Source organism: Magnolia sinica, chromosome 12 (assembly GCF_029962835.1).
Source record: "Magnolia sinica isolate HGM2019 chromosome 12, MsV1, whole genome shotgun sequence".
NCBI lineage: Eukaryota > Viridiplantae > Streptophyta > Magnoliopsida > Magnoliales > Magnoliaceae > Magnolia > Magnolia sinica.
This window is the reverse complement of record NC_080584.1, coordinates 49,812,128-49,827,453: the sequence shown is the minus strand read 5'-3', so window position 1 is coordinate 49,827,453 and position 15,326 is coordinate 49,812,128. Positions and strand designations below refer to the sequence as shown.

Sequence of the window (15,326 nt, the reverse complement as noted above, 5' to 3'; positions counted from 1 at the left end):
CGCGCACGGCCAAGGGACATAGAACGCATTTACAGTGATAGATTTTATAAATGGTTTAGTGATCATGTAAGTAGTCGATTTGATAAGTTAAAGGACATGTGCATGTTTTTTTTTTATTTTTTATTATTCAAACATGATCTTTTGAATGAATATTTTCGGTATCTGAATAGGTTAAACGGTTGTGCCATGAAAGGAATGAGCAGGTTTTAGAGGACCTTAGATGGCTAGCTCTGAGTCCTAGTATGGCAAAAAGATATAAGGGTTTTATTATAAACGAATTCAGATTTCACACCAAAGATCGTGAGAAAAAAAGAAAAAAAAGCAAAACTCAACATAGTGGAGTTGTTGTAATTGTAAAGACATTAAGCTTCGCAAATGCCAATGATAGAAATCCTATTGCAGGAGATGTAACATACTATGGTGTGTTGACGGACATCATAGAACTGGAATATTGTAGTACTCGGAAGGTTGTATTATTTAGGTGTAATTGGGTTGATGTTCTATCTCATGGTAAGGGTGTTAAGAAGGATGGGTTGGGGTTCACGCTTGTGAATTTGAAACGATTATGCCATACTGGTCAACAATTGTCTGATGAACCATTTGTGTTCGCATCTCAAGCTGAGCAGGCGTTTTATGTATAAGACCTCATCGAGAAGGATTGGCATGTTGTAGTGAGGACAAAACCTAGAGACGTATTTGAGATGCATGGGCAAGTGTCTGCAGATGATGTTGATACATTCTTAGGCATGTTGCCCTGTGATGATCAATGTTTAGAGGACCCGAGTGATGACACTGTTAGCTGGGAAAGGACAGATGTCGATGGTACAACAATTGTCACATATTTACCACCCACCCAGCCGATGGTAGAAGACCAAATAGATGATACTAAGTTATCTAATCCCATTGGAGTTGACATTTTGTACAATAATTGATTTCTTAAGTACCATGTTTTCCTAATGTATGAAATAGAAATTAAAATGTCTTTTTTGATATGGTTCTATTATTTATTTATTTAAAATTGAATCGTCTTATCAACATGCATCTGTTCACTAATGTGATCAGGTTCTTCTTAAGACATGAAACATACTCGTTCTAAACGCACGGCTAAGCGACTGATAAGCCTTATGACTGGTGGCATCAATCAGCCTCAGCTACCCGAGATTGATGTGGGTCCCTCCCAGCCTCAGTTGCCCCTGCCACTAGCGAGTCCCTCCTAGCATCAGGCTTCCCTGGTTACATCGGGTCCAGTCCAGCCTTTGTTGCCCGAGTCTACAATGGGTCCTTCCCAACCCTAGCTTCCCCTGCCTAGAGTGGGTCCCTCCTAGAGTTTGCATCAGGATCCACACCAGGCAGTTGATTCATTAGAGGATGCTTCTAGTGGTATGTTATGTATTGGTTATAATATCCTTAAAATTTTAACGTATTTTTTGCTAATGAACTATACAAGTCTGCATATTATTTATGTGCTTTTTTTTTTTAACAGATTTGACGTTCACGAAGAGGACTTGAGGCCCCACATGATGCCATCAAGTTTGGAACATGCGTGAAGGGAAACGCATTTTTATTACCACCAACAATCTAGGGCAGCTTGTTAATGAAAATGTTAGCAAGCTGACAAACTTTTTGGGGACAACAGCACGTAATGGGGATTACGTACCCCTTACATATTCCAATTGGAGGGCAGTGCCAAACGAGAAGAAGGATGATATGTACGAACTTATCATGGTAATGGTGATTTTTTTTATATGTATTTTATTATTTTATTATTTATTTTTTATTCATTATGTGATTGTCTACTCTGTTCATGTGATGCAGTCCAAGTTTTAGTCTGACAAAGAGATTAAATCTTGGGTGTTGATGTCGATTGGTAAAAAATGGAGGGATTACAAGTGCGAACTAAAGAAATTCCACTACTTGCCTTATGATAATGACGAGGCGCGACTGACAGACCTCAATGAGCATGTTCATATGGATCAGTGGAAGGCCCTCATTGAGTTTTGGAACTCTGAAGAGGGAAAGGTATGTGATGAGTTTTATTGAAATTTCATAAATTACTCTGTTGATGTGTCACATTTTAGGCTTGTAATAAGATAAATATGAAAAATCGAAGAAAACAACACAACGGCCACGCTGTAGGCATGAAGAGCTTTGCGCGAATACGTGATGTAGAGGTAATTTTTATTAATCACCTAATAATTTGATGTCAATCTATTTCTGATATATAACTTATTTAAATAATGATAGCGAAAGAAGAGGGCCACTGGGGAGGATTTGACCCGAGTAGATATGTTCTTGTTGACACATATACGCAAGAATAGGATGCTTGTGGATGAGGCCTCATCAAGAGCAATGGTATGTATATGTATCTTCTTATTTTGTTTAATCGTTTAGCATTATATAATCTAAATTGGTGATTTTTAATTCTAGGAACAATTAAATGACCGAACTTCGCAGCAGCCAGAGGCTACACAGAACAGCACTGTAAGGAACGATATATTTTCAAAAGTCATGGGTGATGAACGACATGGCCGTCTCTGCACTTATGGGTTAGGTCCCTCTCCTTCTGATATATGGGGCACAACATCCCACATTGTCCAGTCCCAAGGGATGGCCTTCAATGCTCAAAAGAGAGATGAACAATATGAGGGATTGCATTCTGAAATATCTTCCCTAAGAGAAACTATGGCTGATAGAGATGCTCAAATATCTTCACTAAGAGAAACTATGGCAACATTCATGGCTACCATAATGAATCCAAGCATTAATCTAACTATATTATTAGGTATTTCAACTAATCCCAACTTGAACCAACCCTCCTCATCATCAAGCCACTTGGTTCCAACCCCTCTGGTAATCATAATATATATACATGTATATTTTTTATGTGTAATATGCTTTTAATTATACATAGTTCGAGCTGTATACGATGATTGGCATTGATTTACCATTTCTAGAGAGACTTGGCGAATAAGGGGAATTCTACGAGTTGCACTAATGTGACTCAAGTTCTTATTAAGAGTATTGTAAGGCCTGGAGATATTGTAGCTATAGGAACTGTTTTGAGCATGGATCCATTGACAAAAGTAGGGGGGCAAAAACTTGGAGTTGGTTTCTGGGAAGTATTTGTTCAAGTGGCAATGGTACGTGATGAGGATTTGATTAGGACCCATGGACGATATAAAACAATTGAGAATACATGCTATTTTTGATAATAAAGCTGTAAGTTTATATATATATATATATATATATATATATATATATATATATATATATATATATATATATATATATATATATATATATATATATGCAATAAAAGAGTAGCAATAGAACTTATTGTATGAGATCGTGAATAATAATTGATTTTTTTTTTGTTATTTTTTATAGGCTATAGACAGAAATGGATGAGGATGACATGGGAGAAGTTTTTATTAACTATTTGGAACTATAAACATCTTTTGTAAGTGGGGCTAGTAGGGATCCATGGTTTCAAACTTTTGGATGAGGAGAACGGAGAGAGGAAGATCAGCTCGCCCAGGTAGATCTCGGGAGAGAGGATCGAGAGGTAGATCATCTCTCTTAGTCCCAAAAATCGCTCCACCCAGCAGAGAAAACATCTCATCTGCTCCTCGCTCTTTCAAATACCCCAGAGAACTAGGGTTTTCCCTATTTGTGGGAAACCTCCCTTTTGACTAATCGGAACTAGAGACTCAGAAGATTTTTGAGAGATATGGACGGGTCCTAGATGTGTACATTCCCACTCTCCCAGGATTACAAAAACCATGTGGCTATAGGTTCGTCCGATTTAGATACGAACAAGATGCTAAAGCAGCCATGGACGTCCTTAACGATCGGCGCATCGACGGAAGAGTGGTGAACGTGAGATGGGTGAAATTGAGAACTCATCCATCGCCCAAATCTCAGGCCTTGAATTCAGTTCCTGTGTAGACGAAACCGCGCCCAAACATCTCATTTGCAGCAGCATTGTGGAAGAAACCAATTCAGCAATTGAGAACAAAGGAGTCAGACAACAAAATAGTTGTGGACCCAGATGCAATTTTCATCCGGTTGCAAGAGTTGCAGCTTGCTTTGGTTGGAAAAACAGAGGGGGCGCACATCTCATTTCTAAAGCTCTACAAAGGTATCAGAAATTTCAGGTTTACAAGCTCCTCCATTGACATAACCAGGATTTCAGTAGACAAATTCCTGATTTCATTAAAATCTAAGGATGATCTAGTCGATTTTCTAGCGGATTCGGACTTGCATAGACATATGGGCCTGTCGTCGGTGGCCAAATGGTCATATGGGACATTATGGAAAGTGAAGAAAGATGGATCAGATTATTTGGGATCCCTGTTCATGCTTGGATGGAAGCGGTGATGATTGACCTAGCTAACTACTTCGGGTCGATAATTTAGATCGATCCCATTAGCAGTTATGGCTTCTTTCAAATGTTTGCCAGGATAAAAGTGAGAGTCCATCCTGGGGTAAGCTTCAAAAAAGTGTTGAAACTCCAGGTTCTGGATAAATCTTATCCCATTCATGTTGTCCTAGAAGAAACTGGACTCCATCATCCCCAGCAAGAATTGGCCGGCACCACCAAGCCAAATAAGCAGTAAGAAAGTACTCGGTAGTGGGTTAAAAGGAGATTTGAACATCGAAAGGGTGAAGGAGACAAAGAAACACCTGAGATGCATCAGGTATCAGGCTAGTTAGGCCTAGCAGATGTTTGTGACAATGCCGGGACCAACCCATAGGCCCAAAAACCAGATAGCAGCCCAACAGAAGCAGAGGAGTTTGGGCTACAGGAAAGCTTTGCAGATGTTTGCCAGATGTGGAGCAGAATTAGGTAAAGCATAGAGGAGGTAACAAGGAGATGGTAGCTATGGAAATTCAGCCTAGGCCGCCCGATAAACAATTGCTTATGGAGACGGTGCCAGGAAATGTCATGTAAATAGAATGTAATCAACAAGAGAGGATGCTTGAACAGAATTCACCTCATCAGGAGATGGGAACAAATGTAAGAGATGCCAGGATAGATACGTCTAGACAGCAAGCCAAACAGACGGAACAGAGCCCATCGCATTGGCAACTGAGGCCATGTCTAGACTGGGAGCACTGCAACACCCTAGTCAATTTGTTTTCAGCAGAAACACAAGGAAATGTCCACTGCTGGCCTGTGCAGAGAATCTACGATGAAGACCACCAATTGGAGCTTAGGGAAGAAAGAACCTCCAGGATCAGAGCTAAATCAGCTGATCTCCCTACTAGAAGCATGGGCAGCTATTAGCAGGAACTAATCAGAGAGGTGCCGACAGCCTCCGTAGTACCCCATTCTCGGGTCCTAGCGTCCATACGCCAGATTCCGATCCTGGGATCCTACAAGGAGGATTTTTTTTTTTGTACATTTAACTCATAATAAGCATAACCACAAGATTACCCAATTCACAAAGGCAACATCATCATCACATATCCACTAATATAATCATTTGAGTACAACGCTGAAAGGAAAAAAAATACATATATCGAAATCAAAGCTCCAGAATGCAACTGCAGGCTCCAAGCTCAACGCTGCTGCAACCTAATAACACCTGCACGCATCTATCATGCATAAGCTTATAGAAAGCTTAGAGGGTGGCGCAAGTGTGTGCACAAGGTAAGTGCCAAGTATTCAATACAATGCCATTATCATATAAACTGGAAGTACTGGTAATCCATAAATCGTACAATATCGGAATAAGCAAAGATACTAGCAAGATCATGAATTATCTAAGTAAGCAGAAATACTGACAAGAGCAGGAATTATCAGAGTAAACAGAAATACTCACAAGATCATAGATCATACGATAACAAAGTAAGCGAAAATACGAACAAGTCCATGAGCCAATCAATATCAGAATAAGCAATACAGATTAGCTATGCAAATAAGGAGTCATAATGAGTCAAATATCATATACCGAGGATGCAATGCAATATACAATTTCTAATGAGTTCACGAATACCGTCAGCCATATCTAGACCATATAAATACAGAAACACAGTAACCCAAAATGTCATATGCCACGGATGTAATACAATATGCGGTGCGAATGGAATGACCATATTGGAGTGTGAAGTTAGGATGATAGTACGTAATATCGCAGGCTATGGGGTCCATCACAAGGGACTTCTATCCAAACCAGTCTCATACCTAAATTTGGATAGTCAGACTCAATGTGGTAAACTCCTGATCTCAGGTTAGTCGCGCGCCCCAACCGAAACCCTGGTCATTGCGAAGGTACACGTAACAAATAGTTGCGCACCACCATCCCGAGTGGATAGTGAATGAATGAGTATGCAATTCCTGCCCAATAAGTCCACATATCAGTACTGTTCATCTTTGGGATCATCATTGGGGTTTAGTATACTCCAAATAGCACTGTCACTCTTCCGGCCGCACAGTCCAAGTGAGCATAAGAAACCTTACTATCTGCCTGGCCAATAGTCTGCCAATACCTATTCGGCACGTCGATAATGGACCCATTCACGAGTTGATCAAACTTAGCCTAGCAATGCCCTCTGCTCTTGGGCAGTTAAGGCCACACCCCCTCCCAACCGACCACGACATAGTGGGAGACGCGGCCTCCTGGTATTCGGCACTCGGGCGCTTATGTATCCACTCGGTCTCGACGTTGGGGCGTCTCCTGGCCACGGAAGTTTAGAAATTTTCACCCAGGGACATCTATGGCGCCCGTATGCTAGAACAAAATATTTTCGGTGTCTCATTTGGCCATCCACGATATGCCTGTGGAGGCTATGACCCTGATGTCGCTAGGGCGTACAGTAATCATAATGCGAGATGCATGAGTCATACAATCCAGTCATGTATCAATCCTGCGCATACCGCGTGCTCATGTGAGATAACCTCCGCCTATCAGGGAGTCTCATAACAACATGCTCAATGACATATGCAATGATCAACCACATCTCATAACAAACATGCAGATGATGCGTATGGGCATGTATCATAATGCTATGCTGTCACATACTCATAATTGGTATCAGCAACCGACATCGACAATCGACCTCAACAATGTGGACATTTAACCAACATTGCCCTCAAGGGATGGCCATCATAGATCCTAACATATAGTGGACACATGACCTCACACAAGGGCCAAATATAGAACATCATGGGCTTTACTCAAGAGCTTAATACATATCACGATGGGCCTTTCACATGGGCCTAACATACATCACAATGGCTCCATAGCCTAGCCCTCAAACACACCACAATGGGCTTCGTACAATCATAATGGGCCGCGTCACATGGGGCTAATACGCATCACATGGGCTACATATACATCACAATGGGCCACGTCCATGGGCCTTTATACATCATAGTGGGCCTCAACCTACGGGCAGAGTATACATCACAATCGGAATCCACAATCGGCCACAATGATTGGCCTTGATCGATAATCGGCCAATCGACCACAACAATCATAATCGGTAGTCGATAATCAGAATCGGCAAATCAGTCACGTCAATCAGAATCGATCAATAATCAGCCTCGTTGATTGGTCGAACATGGCCTATGGGAAGGTCACAATATGAACATTCAACCATCATCGCCCATCAAAGTGGACATTTAACCCACATTGCTCCCAAGTAGTGGCCCATGTAGAGTCAAACATAAGGTGGGCCCAAATATCCAACAGGTGGCCTCAAATAGTCATCACAGGTGGGCCTTACACACGCAGCACGTGGGCCTACGCATCACCGTGGGTCGATACATTGGGCCGCACCATTAGCCTAATATGCACATCACGGTGGGTCGCATCATTGGGCCGCATCAATGGGCGTCAATCCAACAAGTGGGCTGCATCAATGAGCCAGAAATACATCTCGATGGGCCTCATCACATGAGTAGGAATATTTCACAATGGCCTCACTAAATGGGTCGAAAACACATCTCAATGGGCAGCGACGTATGGGCCGAGTATATATCACAATGGGCCACGACCCATGGGCCGCAACCCGTGGGCCTCAAATATAAGTGGGCCACATTAATGGGGCCCATATATAAACCTCAGGTGGGCCCTGCTCATGGGCTTGAAATACCTAATATGTGGGCCCTACCCATGGGTCTTATACGCATCAAATGGGTCACACATCATGGGCCCAATACAGGTCACGATAGGCCTTGCATCAATGGGCCGCATTAATGGGCCTCGTACACATCAAGTGGGTTGTATCAAATAAGTAGCACTAATGGGCCTCGACCCATGAGCCCTGATATATATCATAATGGGGTGCCTATCCTGGATGGCGTGGATAAAAATACAGCAAAGTGGGCCTGACAAACGGGCCACAACATACATCAAAGTAGGCCTCATAACATAGTCATACATACATCAAATGGGCCACACCAATGGGTCCCATGTATATCAAATGGGCCACATTCAAATATAAGTGGTGATAATGATTTCCACTACTAAAATTTTCAAGGCCTGCCATAACATTTATTTCCCATCTAATCTAATCATAAGGTCTCAAGATTTCAAAGATAGCCGTTCAATCCTCACTGTGCACTATGGTTCACTTGAAAAATAAATCTGTCTTATTTTCGTCCCAAACCTAAAAAAAAGGATCATTTTCCAAAAATGGTTGGACGGTTGGATGAAACACATGCATCATGGTGGGTCCCATAGGGGTGGAAGGTATAGATAAGTCACATGTTCCTTGATGGAGGTCCACAATTATGGACACAACACATATATAAATAGGTCTTAAGTAAGACCCACCAAAATGTTTATTTTCCACCCAACCTAGGGCCCAACATACTGTCCATCCAAACTGGGGCCAACATGATGTTTATCTTCCATCCAAACTAGTCATAGGGTCACATGGGCTAGGGCCCACTGTAATATTTATTTGCAATCCAATCTATTCATAAGGTCACGTGGACCTTGGGCCCACCATAATATTTATTTATCATCCAACCTGGGCCACTATAATATCTATTTGCATCCAACCCGTTGATAAGGTCTTATAGATCTGTGGTCCACTACAATATTTATTTATCTTCCAACTTGTTGATGGGGTCACACGATCATGGAACCCACTGCAATGTTTACTTGCATCCAATCTATTGATAAAGTTACATGGGTCAGGGGCCCACTGCAATGTTTACTTGCCATACAACCTGTTTATAAGGTCACGTGGGTCTGCCATTGTAATGTTTATTTGTCCACCAAAATTTTGGTAACAGTAAGTTCTCTGGGGTCCACCATGATGTAGTTCACAAATCCAACCCATTCATTGTGTATGTCCCACCAATTTAAGGGTCCAAACCGAGTTTCAGGTGGATCCAAGCTGCATGTAGACCCCAGCAGTTGATTCCATGTGGCTTGGCATACCACTGCATGAAAGGTGATGGTGTGGGCCATCCGAGAACTTTTTATGACCGACTTTTGGAACCAACGTATTATAAAAGGGGACCTATTAAATGACGGCATGGATGTAGAACATACATCATGGTAGGGTCTACAATTGGGGCCAAGGGGACCCTCCCTACTTAACGTTGGACGTCTAGACTCCTCTTGGACGTCAACGTGTATACATGCTATTTGTTTTTTTTTTTCTTTTATCCTAGGTGGGACCCACATTAACCATATCTACTCCGTCCATTATATGTGTCACATAAAATTAGGGTCTAAACCAAGTTTCAATCACATTCAAAACTTAGTAGACCCCACCAAATGATTTTATATGTTTAGGCATGTTTCACATGATTTTAGATGGTGTGGCCCATCCGAGTCCTGTATATGGCTGATTTTGGGGTGGCCCATTGGTCTGTGGAGACCCATCAAATGCATGGGGTAGATGTTCGAAACGCATCAAGTGGGGCCCACAGTGGGCCGTGAGCCCACCGTCCGTCCGTCTTCGGCGCATGGAAAAGTATATTAAGGAAAAAGATTATCTTGTTTTTTTGTTTTTTTTGAAAACTAAATTCGGTGATTTTTCACGGTGGGGCCCACATTAGGTGGATCCACTCCACCCATTAGATTTCATAGCTCAACAGAAGTCAAAAGAGTCCAATATCTAATATATTTAGGCGTGTAGAAAAATTAAAGTGAATTTAAACGGTGAAAATTACTGTTTCCACTGATATGGCCCGTCTGACAAGCGGATTATCTTCATTTTTTGGCTCAACGCCTAAAATGAGCTAGGGAAAGGAATGGATGGCTTGGATTAAAATCATACACCAAGGTGGGGCCTGTAAGAGTGGCCCATCCCAAACCTTAATATATATATATATATATATATATATATATATATATATATATATATATATATATATATATATATATATATATATATATATATATAAACCTTAGCGCCATTTAGAGAGAATGCGTACAAACCAACAACAATCACGATTCTAGTACTGAGATTATATACATAATCTGTGAGGGATTGGGCTCTTGTGTGGGGACCATGGCTGGTGGGTCCCATGTGGACGTGGTCCACTTGATTTGAATCAATCTGATACATATGTTTTCCCATCATCCGGGGGGTAGGGCCCACATGGCTTGGATGGTTTGAATAAGACATTCATCAAGATGGGGTTCATTCGAGTGGGCCACACAGCCACATCATCACACCAAAATATTGAAAGAGACAGGGGGGAGAGAGTGAGAGAGAAGCACCCACCTTAGATCTTGGACTCTTTCCACCAATGTGATCTAGAGCACCAAAGGAACAAAATTCAATGGTTGAGATTGATTTTAAAGGGTTGGATTTAGGGGTGGAGAGCTTGCAAAAGGGTTGGAAATGGAGAGCTCTAATGGATGTTGGGAGCTCTCTCTCTTGCTAGGAAATAAGAAAGAAAGAGGGAGGGAGAGAGAGAGTAATAAATGCATGTCATAATGAATGTAAGGGAGGGGGTTAGGGGTCTAGACTAGCTATAGGTGGCTAGGGGTCTAGACTAGCCATAGGTGGGTAGGAAATTATGAGGATGATGATGTCATGCATGCATAGGGTGGCGTGCCATGCCATAGGTGGGTCCCACAAATGCGATTAAGGTTCAAATAAAGCGCGGCCTACATCTTTTGATGTACATCTCGGATTGTCATACGAGACGCGGCGTTGGAACCGCAGCGACGATGCGGTCGCAATGACATAGGTCTTAGGTCAAGCCGACTCGAAATTACAGGATGACACTCAAGGTCACATGCAAATGCTATCTACGCATCGCAGGTCGTCGGAATTCAACCGGGAGGACCGCAGGAGCCTATGAAATAGTACAGGCTAGGACACGAGAATCAGCTGATCTCCCTACTAGAAGCATGGGCAGCTATTAGCAGGAACTAATCAGAGAAATGCTAGCAGATTCTCCTCGAATGATTCATTTCCAGTGCACTCAGAACTCAACCCCACCCATGCCTGGATTGGAGATTGATCTATCTCCTTTCTTTAATCCCAGCCCCAGACCAGCGATGTTGCAAAATAGCCTAGGTATTCAATGTTCACCAATCTTTGCCAACCAGATAAAACAGGTAGAGGATGTTCGTTGCCCCCATCTACCTTCGGAAAATGAATTTAGTCAGCAGCCATAGGAAACCGGATTGAACAGGGAGGAATGTGATCCAGTGGTGGAAAGAAACACCACCAAATCCACCATATGCACATCTTGGAAGAAAACAGCGACTAAAATTCTTAGAAGGCCAAGAATTCACTACTCCAGGGGAGATTGGGAATCGAGATTACGGAGGCTAAAGCGAAGGGCTGTCAACTCCGGTTGTTTAATTGATGGATAAGACATTAGTGCGGAATGTCCGAGGCATTGAAAACAGTCAGTCAAGAAGATCCTGCAAGAGATTAGTCAGGAATCACAGTCCCTGGGTTCTTGCTATTCTTGAACCAATGTTCAGAGACGAATGTCGAGTGGGGGTAAGCCTCTCCCTGGGATACCATCGTTCGGTCTCTAACAGTGTTGTTGGAGGGAAAATTTGGATCTTCTACAAATACCATTTGGATGTCTCAGTTAAAAATTCAACCAGTGAAATCCTCACAATTGCGATAGCAGGTCAGACAAACCATCTACCCATCTTCTTATCCTTTGTGTATGCTAGTTGTGTGAGATATGTCAGGAGAGAGCTATGGAATGAGATGACAACAGCCTCTCTGAGTATTCAGGGCATGTGGGTAATTTCTGGGGACTTCAATGCTATTATTAATGCCTCTGAAAGGCGCGGCCGCAGGGATGTGGACAGAGCTAGCGCTAAGCCATTTTCTACTGCGATCAACACCGCAGAGCTGATTGATGCAGGTTATTCGAGAAGTCGTTTCATGTGGAGTAATAATCAACAAGGGATAGCCAGAGTGTGGGCTCATTTGGATTGAGTTCTGATTACTTCAAGATGGGCCACTTGCTTCCCTGCATTTCAGGTTCTTCATCTGTCAAGATCCTCATCGGACCATGCTCCATTGCTTCTGCAAAACCCCCAATAGATGTACAGCGGCCCAAAGCCTTTTAAGTTTTAATGCATGTGGACTCAAGATGAGACGTTCTTCCCTCTTATCAGATCTGTGTGGGCCCAGGTCGATTCTAGCCACCCTTTTCTAAATGTTGTGGTTAAATTAAAATCAGTTAAACAGGCTTTAATTGTTTGGATCAAAGACACCTTTGGAAACATGTTTAGCCAGGTCAAGCTCGCTGAAGAAGGTTTAGCTGAGGTGGAACTTGAGATTCAAAGGACAGTTGCGGGTAATGCAGCCACAGATGAGACTCTTCAATCCAATCTTGCTAAAGCAGTGGAAAATCTTCCGCTTGAAAACTTTCTGGAAGCAGAAATCAAGAGTTAACTGGTTGAATGAGGGTGACAGAAATACAGACTTTTTTCATATGGTGGCATCGATGAGGCATAGGAAAGCTGGCATTCATAAAATCATTTTAGATTCGGCCCAGATTTTAACAGAGCAGCCAGATCAAGGATGCAACTGTTAGCCACTTCTTTAAGCTCTTTACTTCAGGAACTTGCGACAACAACTCTACTTTACTAAACCATATTCCTCACCTCCTCTCACAAGAGGCCAATGATAGCCTCCTAGCTCCTCCCTCCCTCCTAGAAGTAAGGTCGGCGGTCATGGCAATCCTAGCGGACACAGCCCCTAGGCCTGGCGGTTAATTTCTTAGGTGTTTTTTTTTTGTTTCTTGTTGGAAAATTGCGGGAAAAGACCTGCTTAAGGCTACCAGGTTTCTCTTTCAAGGAGGGAAGATCCCAAGGGTGGTGTCGGCCTCCCTGATCTATCTCATCCCCAAGAAGGAAGCCCCATCCAAATTCTCAGATTTTCGGCTGATAAGCTTTTCTTACTGCTTCTATAAAATCATGGTCGATGTTATTGCAGCAAGGCTCAGTAAGGTGCTTCCTTCCACTATCTCCCCTCAATAGGAGAATTTTTCCAAGGCAAATCAATTTCAGAAAGTATGCACTTGCTCAAAGTTATTTAGAGAGATTAATAGGAAAGTTATGGGTGGTAATATTGTTCTAAAACTTAATATGGAGAAAGCATATGATAGAGTGGAATGTACCTTCCTCAAGCAAGTTGTAGCTCGATTCAGGTTCAGTTCTAGATGGATCCAAATGGTGGAAGGTTGTTGGGCAAATGTTTAGTTTTCGGTGCTTATGAACGAAGAGACAGCCGGTTTCTTCAAGTCTTCTAGGGGTATAAGGCAGGGTGACCCTCTTTCACCTAGTCTTTTCATCATTGCGGCTGAGGTCCTCAGCAGGGGACCTGGAGGCGGATTTGCTGTAACCCTCTTACAAATTGGTTTAATCACCAGTAGGGTGCGAATATCGCCTTAAAAATAGCGATATCATAACTTGCCTTAAGTGTCACGCCCCAAACTCGAAAACCGGGCTCACAAAATTTTCGATCGCCGAATCCGGTGCCGACAGCCTCTGTAATACCCCATTCTCGGCTCCCAGTGCCCATACGCCAAATTCCGATCATGGGATGTTACTAGGGGGATTTTTTTTTAACATCAGTTTGATTCGTAATAAGCATAACCATGGCATAACCCACAATCAATAACCAAAAACTCCATCACATTTCCACTATGATCAAAAACTTTATAAGTACAATGAGCATAAAGGGAAATACAATGATGATGAACAAAAACTCCAAAATGATCTGCCACCTCCTGCATCAGCGCTACTGCGATCCAACGTCACCTGCACGCAACGGTCGTGCATAAGCTTATAGAAAGCTTAGAGGGTGGTGAAAGTGTATGCTCAAGGTGGTAATGCAATTATGCAGTATCAGAGTAATGCAGAACATGCTGATGAATGCCAAGAATGCCATTAGCTGTACTAAGGCCATGCGGTGCAAAGAATGATGTCGGCCATACCAAAGCCATGCAATGCGAAATGCAACTCAAGCATACAAATCCTCATCTAAGTCTACATATCGATATAACTCAAAATCTAGAATATCACCGGGGTCTAGTACATTCCAAGCCAGATTGCCGCCCCATCGCGCGCAATAAGGTGAGTGGAAAAGACCTCACTATCTGCCTGCCAATATCGGGCTCGGCTCGTCAATAGCGGACCCATTCCTCGAGCTGGTTAGACTCAGCCTAGCATTGCCCCCTACTCTCGGGTGGGTAAGGCCGCACCCCCTCCCAATCGACCACGACGCAGTGGAAAGCACAACCGTCTGGTAATCGGCACTCGGCGCTCATGCACCCACTCGGTCTAGACGTTGGAGCAACCTCTTGGTACCATAAGGGTTTAGGGACTTTCACCCAGGGATATCTATAACACCCCATGTAGAATAGTATTTTCGGTATCCAATCCCGCCAACCACGATACGCCTGTGGAGCTCCGATGTCGCTAGGGCGTACAATACCATATCACACAATGCGGATGCATGAATCACACTATCCAATCATGCGGCATCCTACGGGTATCGTGCGCTCATGTAGGGCAACACCCCCTATCCGGAAGCCCCTAAATAATCTGCCCGAAGGCATATACTATGATCAGTCATTTCTCATATCAAGCATACGTATGATGCATATGATCATGAATCATAGAACTAAACATGTTATATAGGATAGATGATGTTCATAACGAAGATGGGCCTAGACGGCCTACACATTACATGTACGAGCCTAACAATGGGCCCTAGGGAAGTCATAATGCCGACATTTAACCAACACTATACTTGCAATGTGGATGTCAAACCACCATTGCTCCCAAGGCATAACCCAACGTAAATATCATTACATAACCCATGTTGGGATTGTACATTGCAATGGACCTTAGGTACATCCC

At 42.8% G+C, this 15,326-nt stretch overlaps 1 protein-coding gene across 1 annotated transcript; it reads left to right on the top strand.

Annotated features, from left to right (window-relative positions):
- The first annotated feature begins 1,539 nt into the window (after nt 1-1,539).
- Nucleotides 1,540-5,300, top strand: LOC131220047 (uncharacterized). The gene is made up of 6 exons (XM_058215023.1): nt 1,540-1,725; nt 1,828-2,019; nt 2,428-2,850; nt 2,955-3,140; nt 4,555-4,700; nt 5,186-5,300. Exons 1-6 carry the CDS (start codon nt 1,540-1,542, stop codon nt 5,298-5,300), a joined length of 1,248 nt encoding a protein of 415 aa, XP_058071006.1.
- The last annotated feature ends 10,026 nt before the right edge of the window (nt 5,301-15,326 follow it).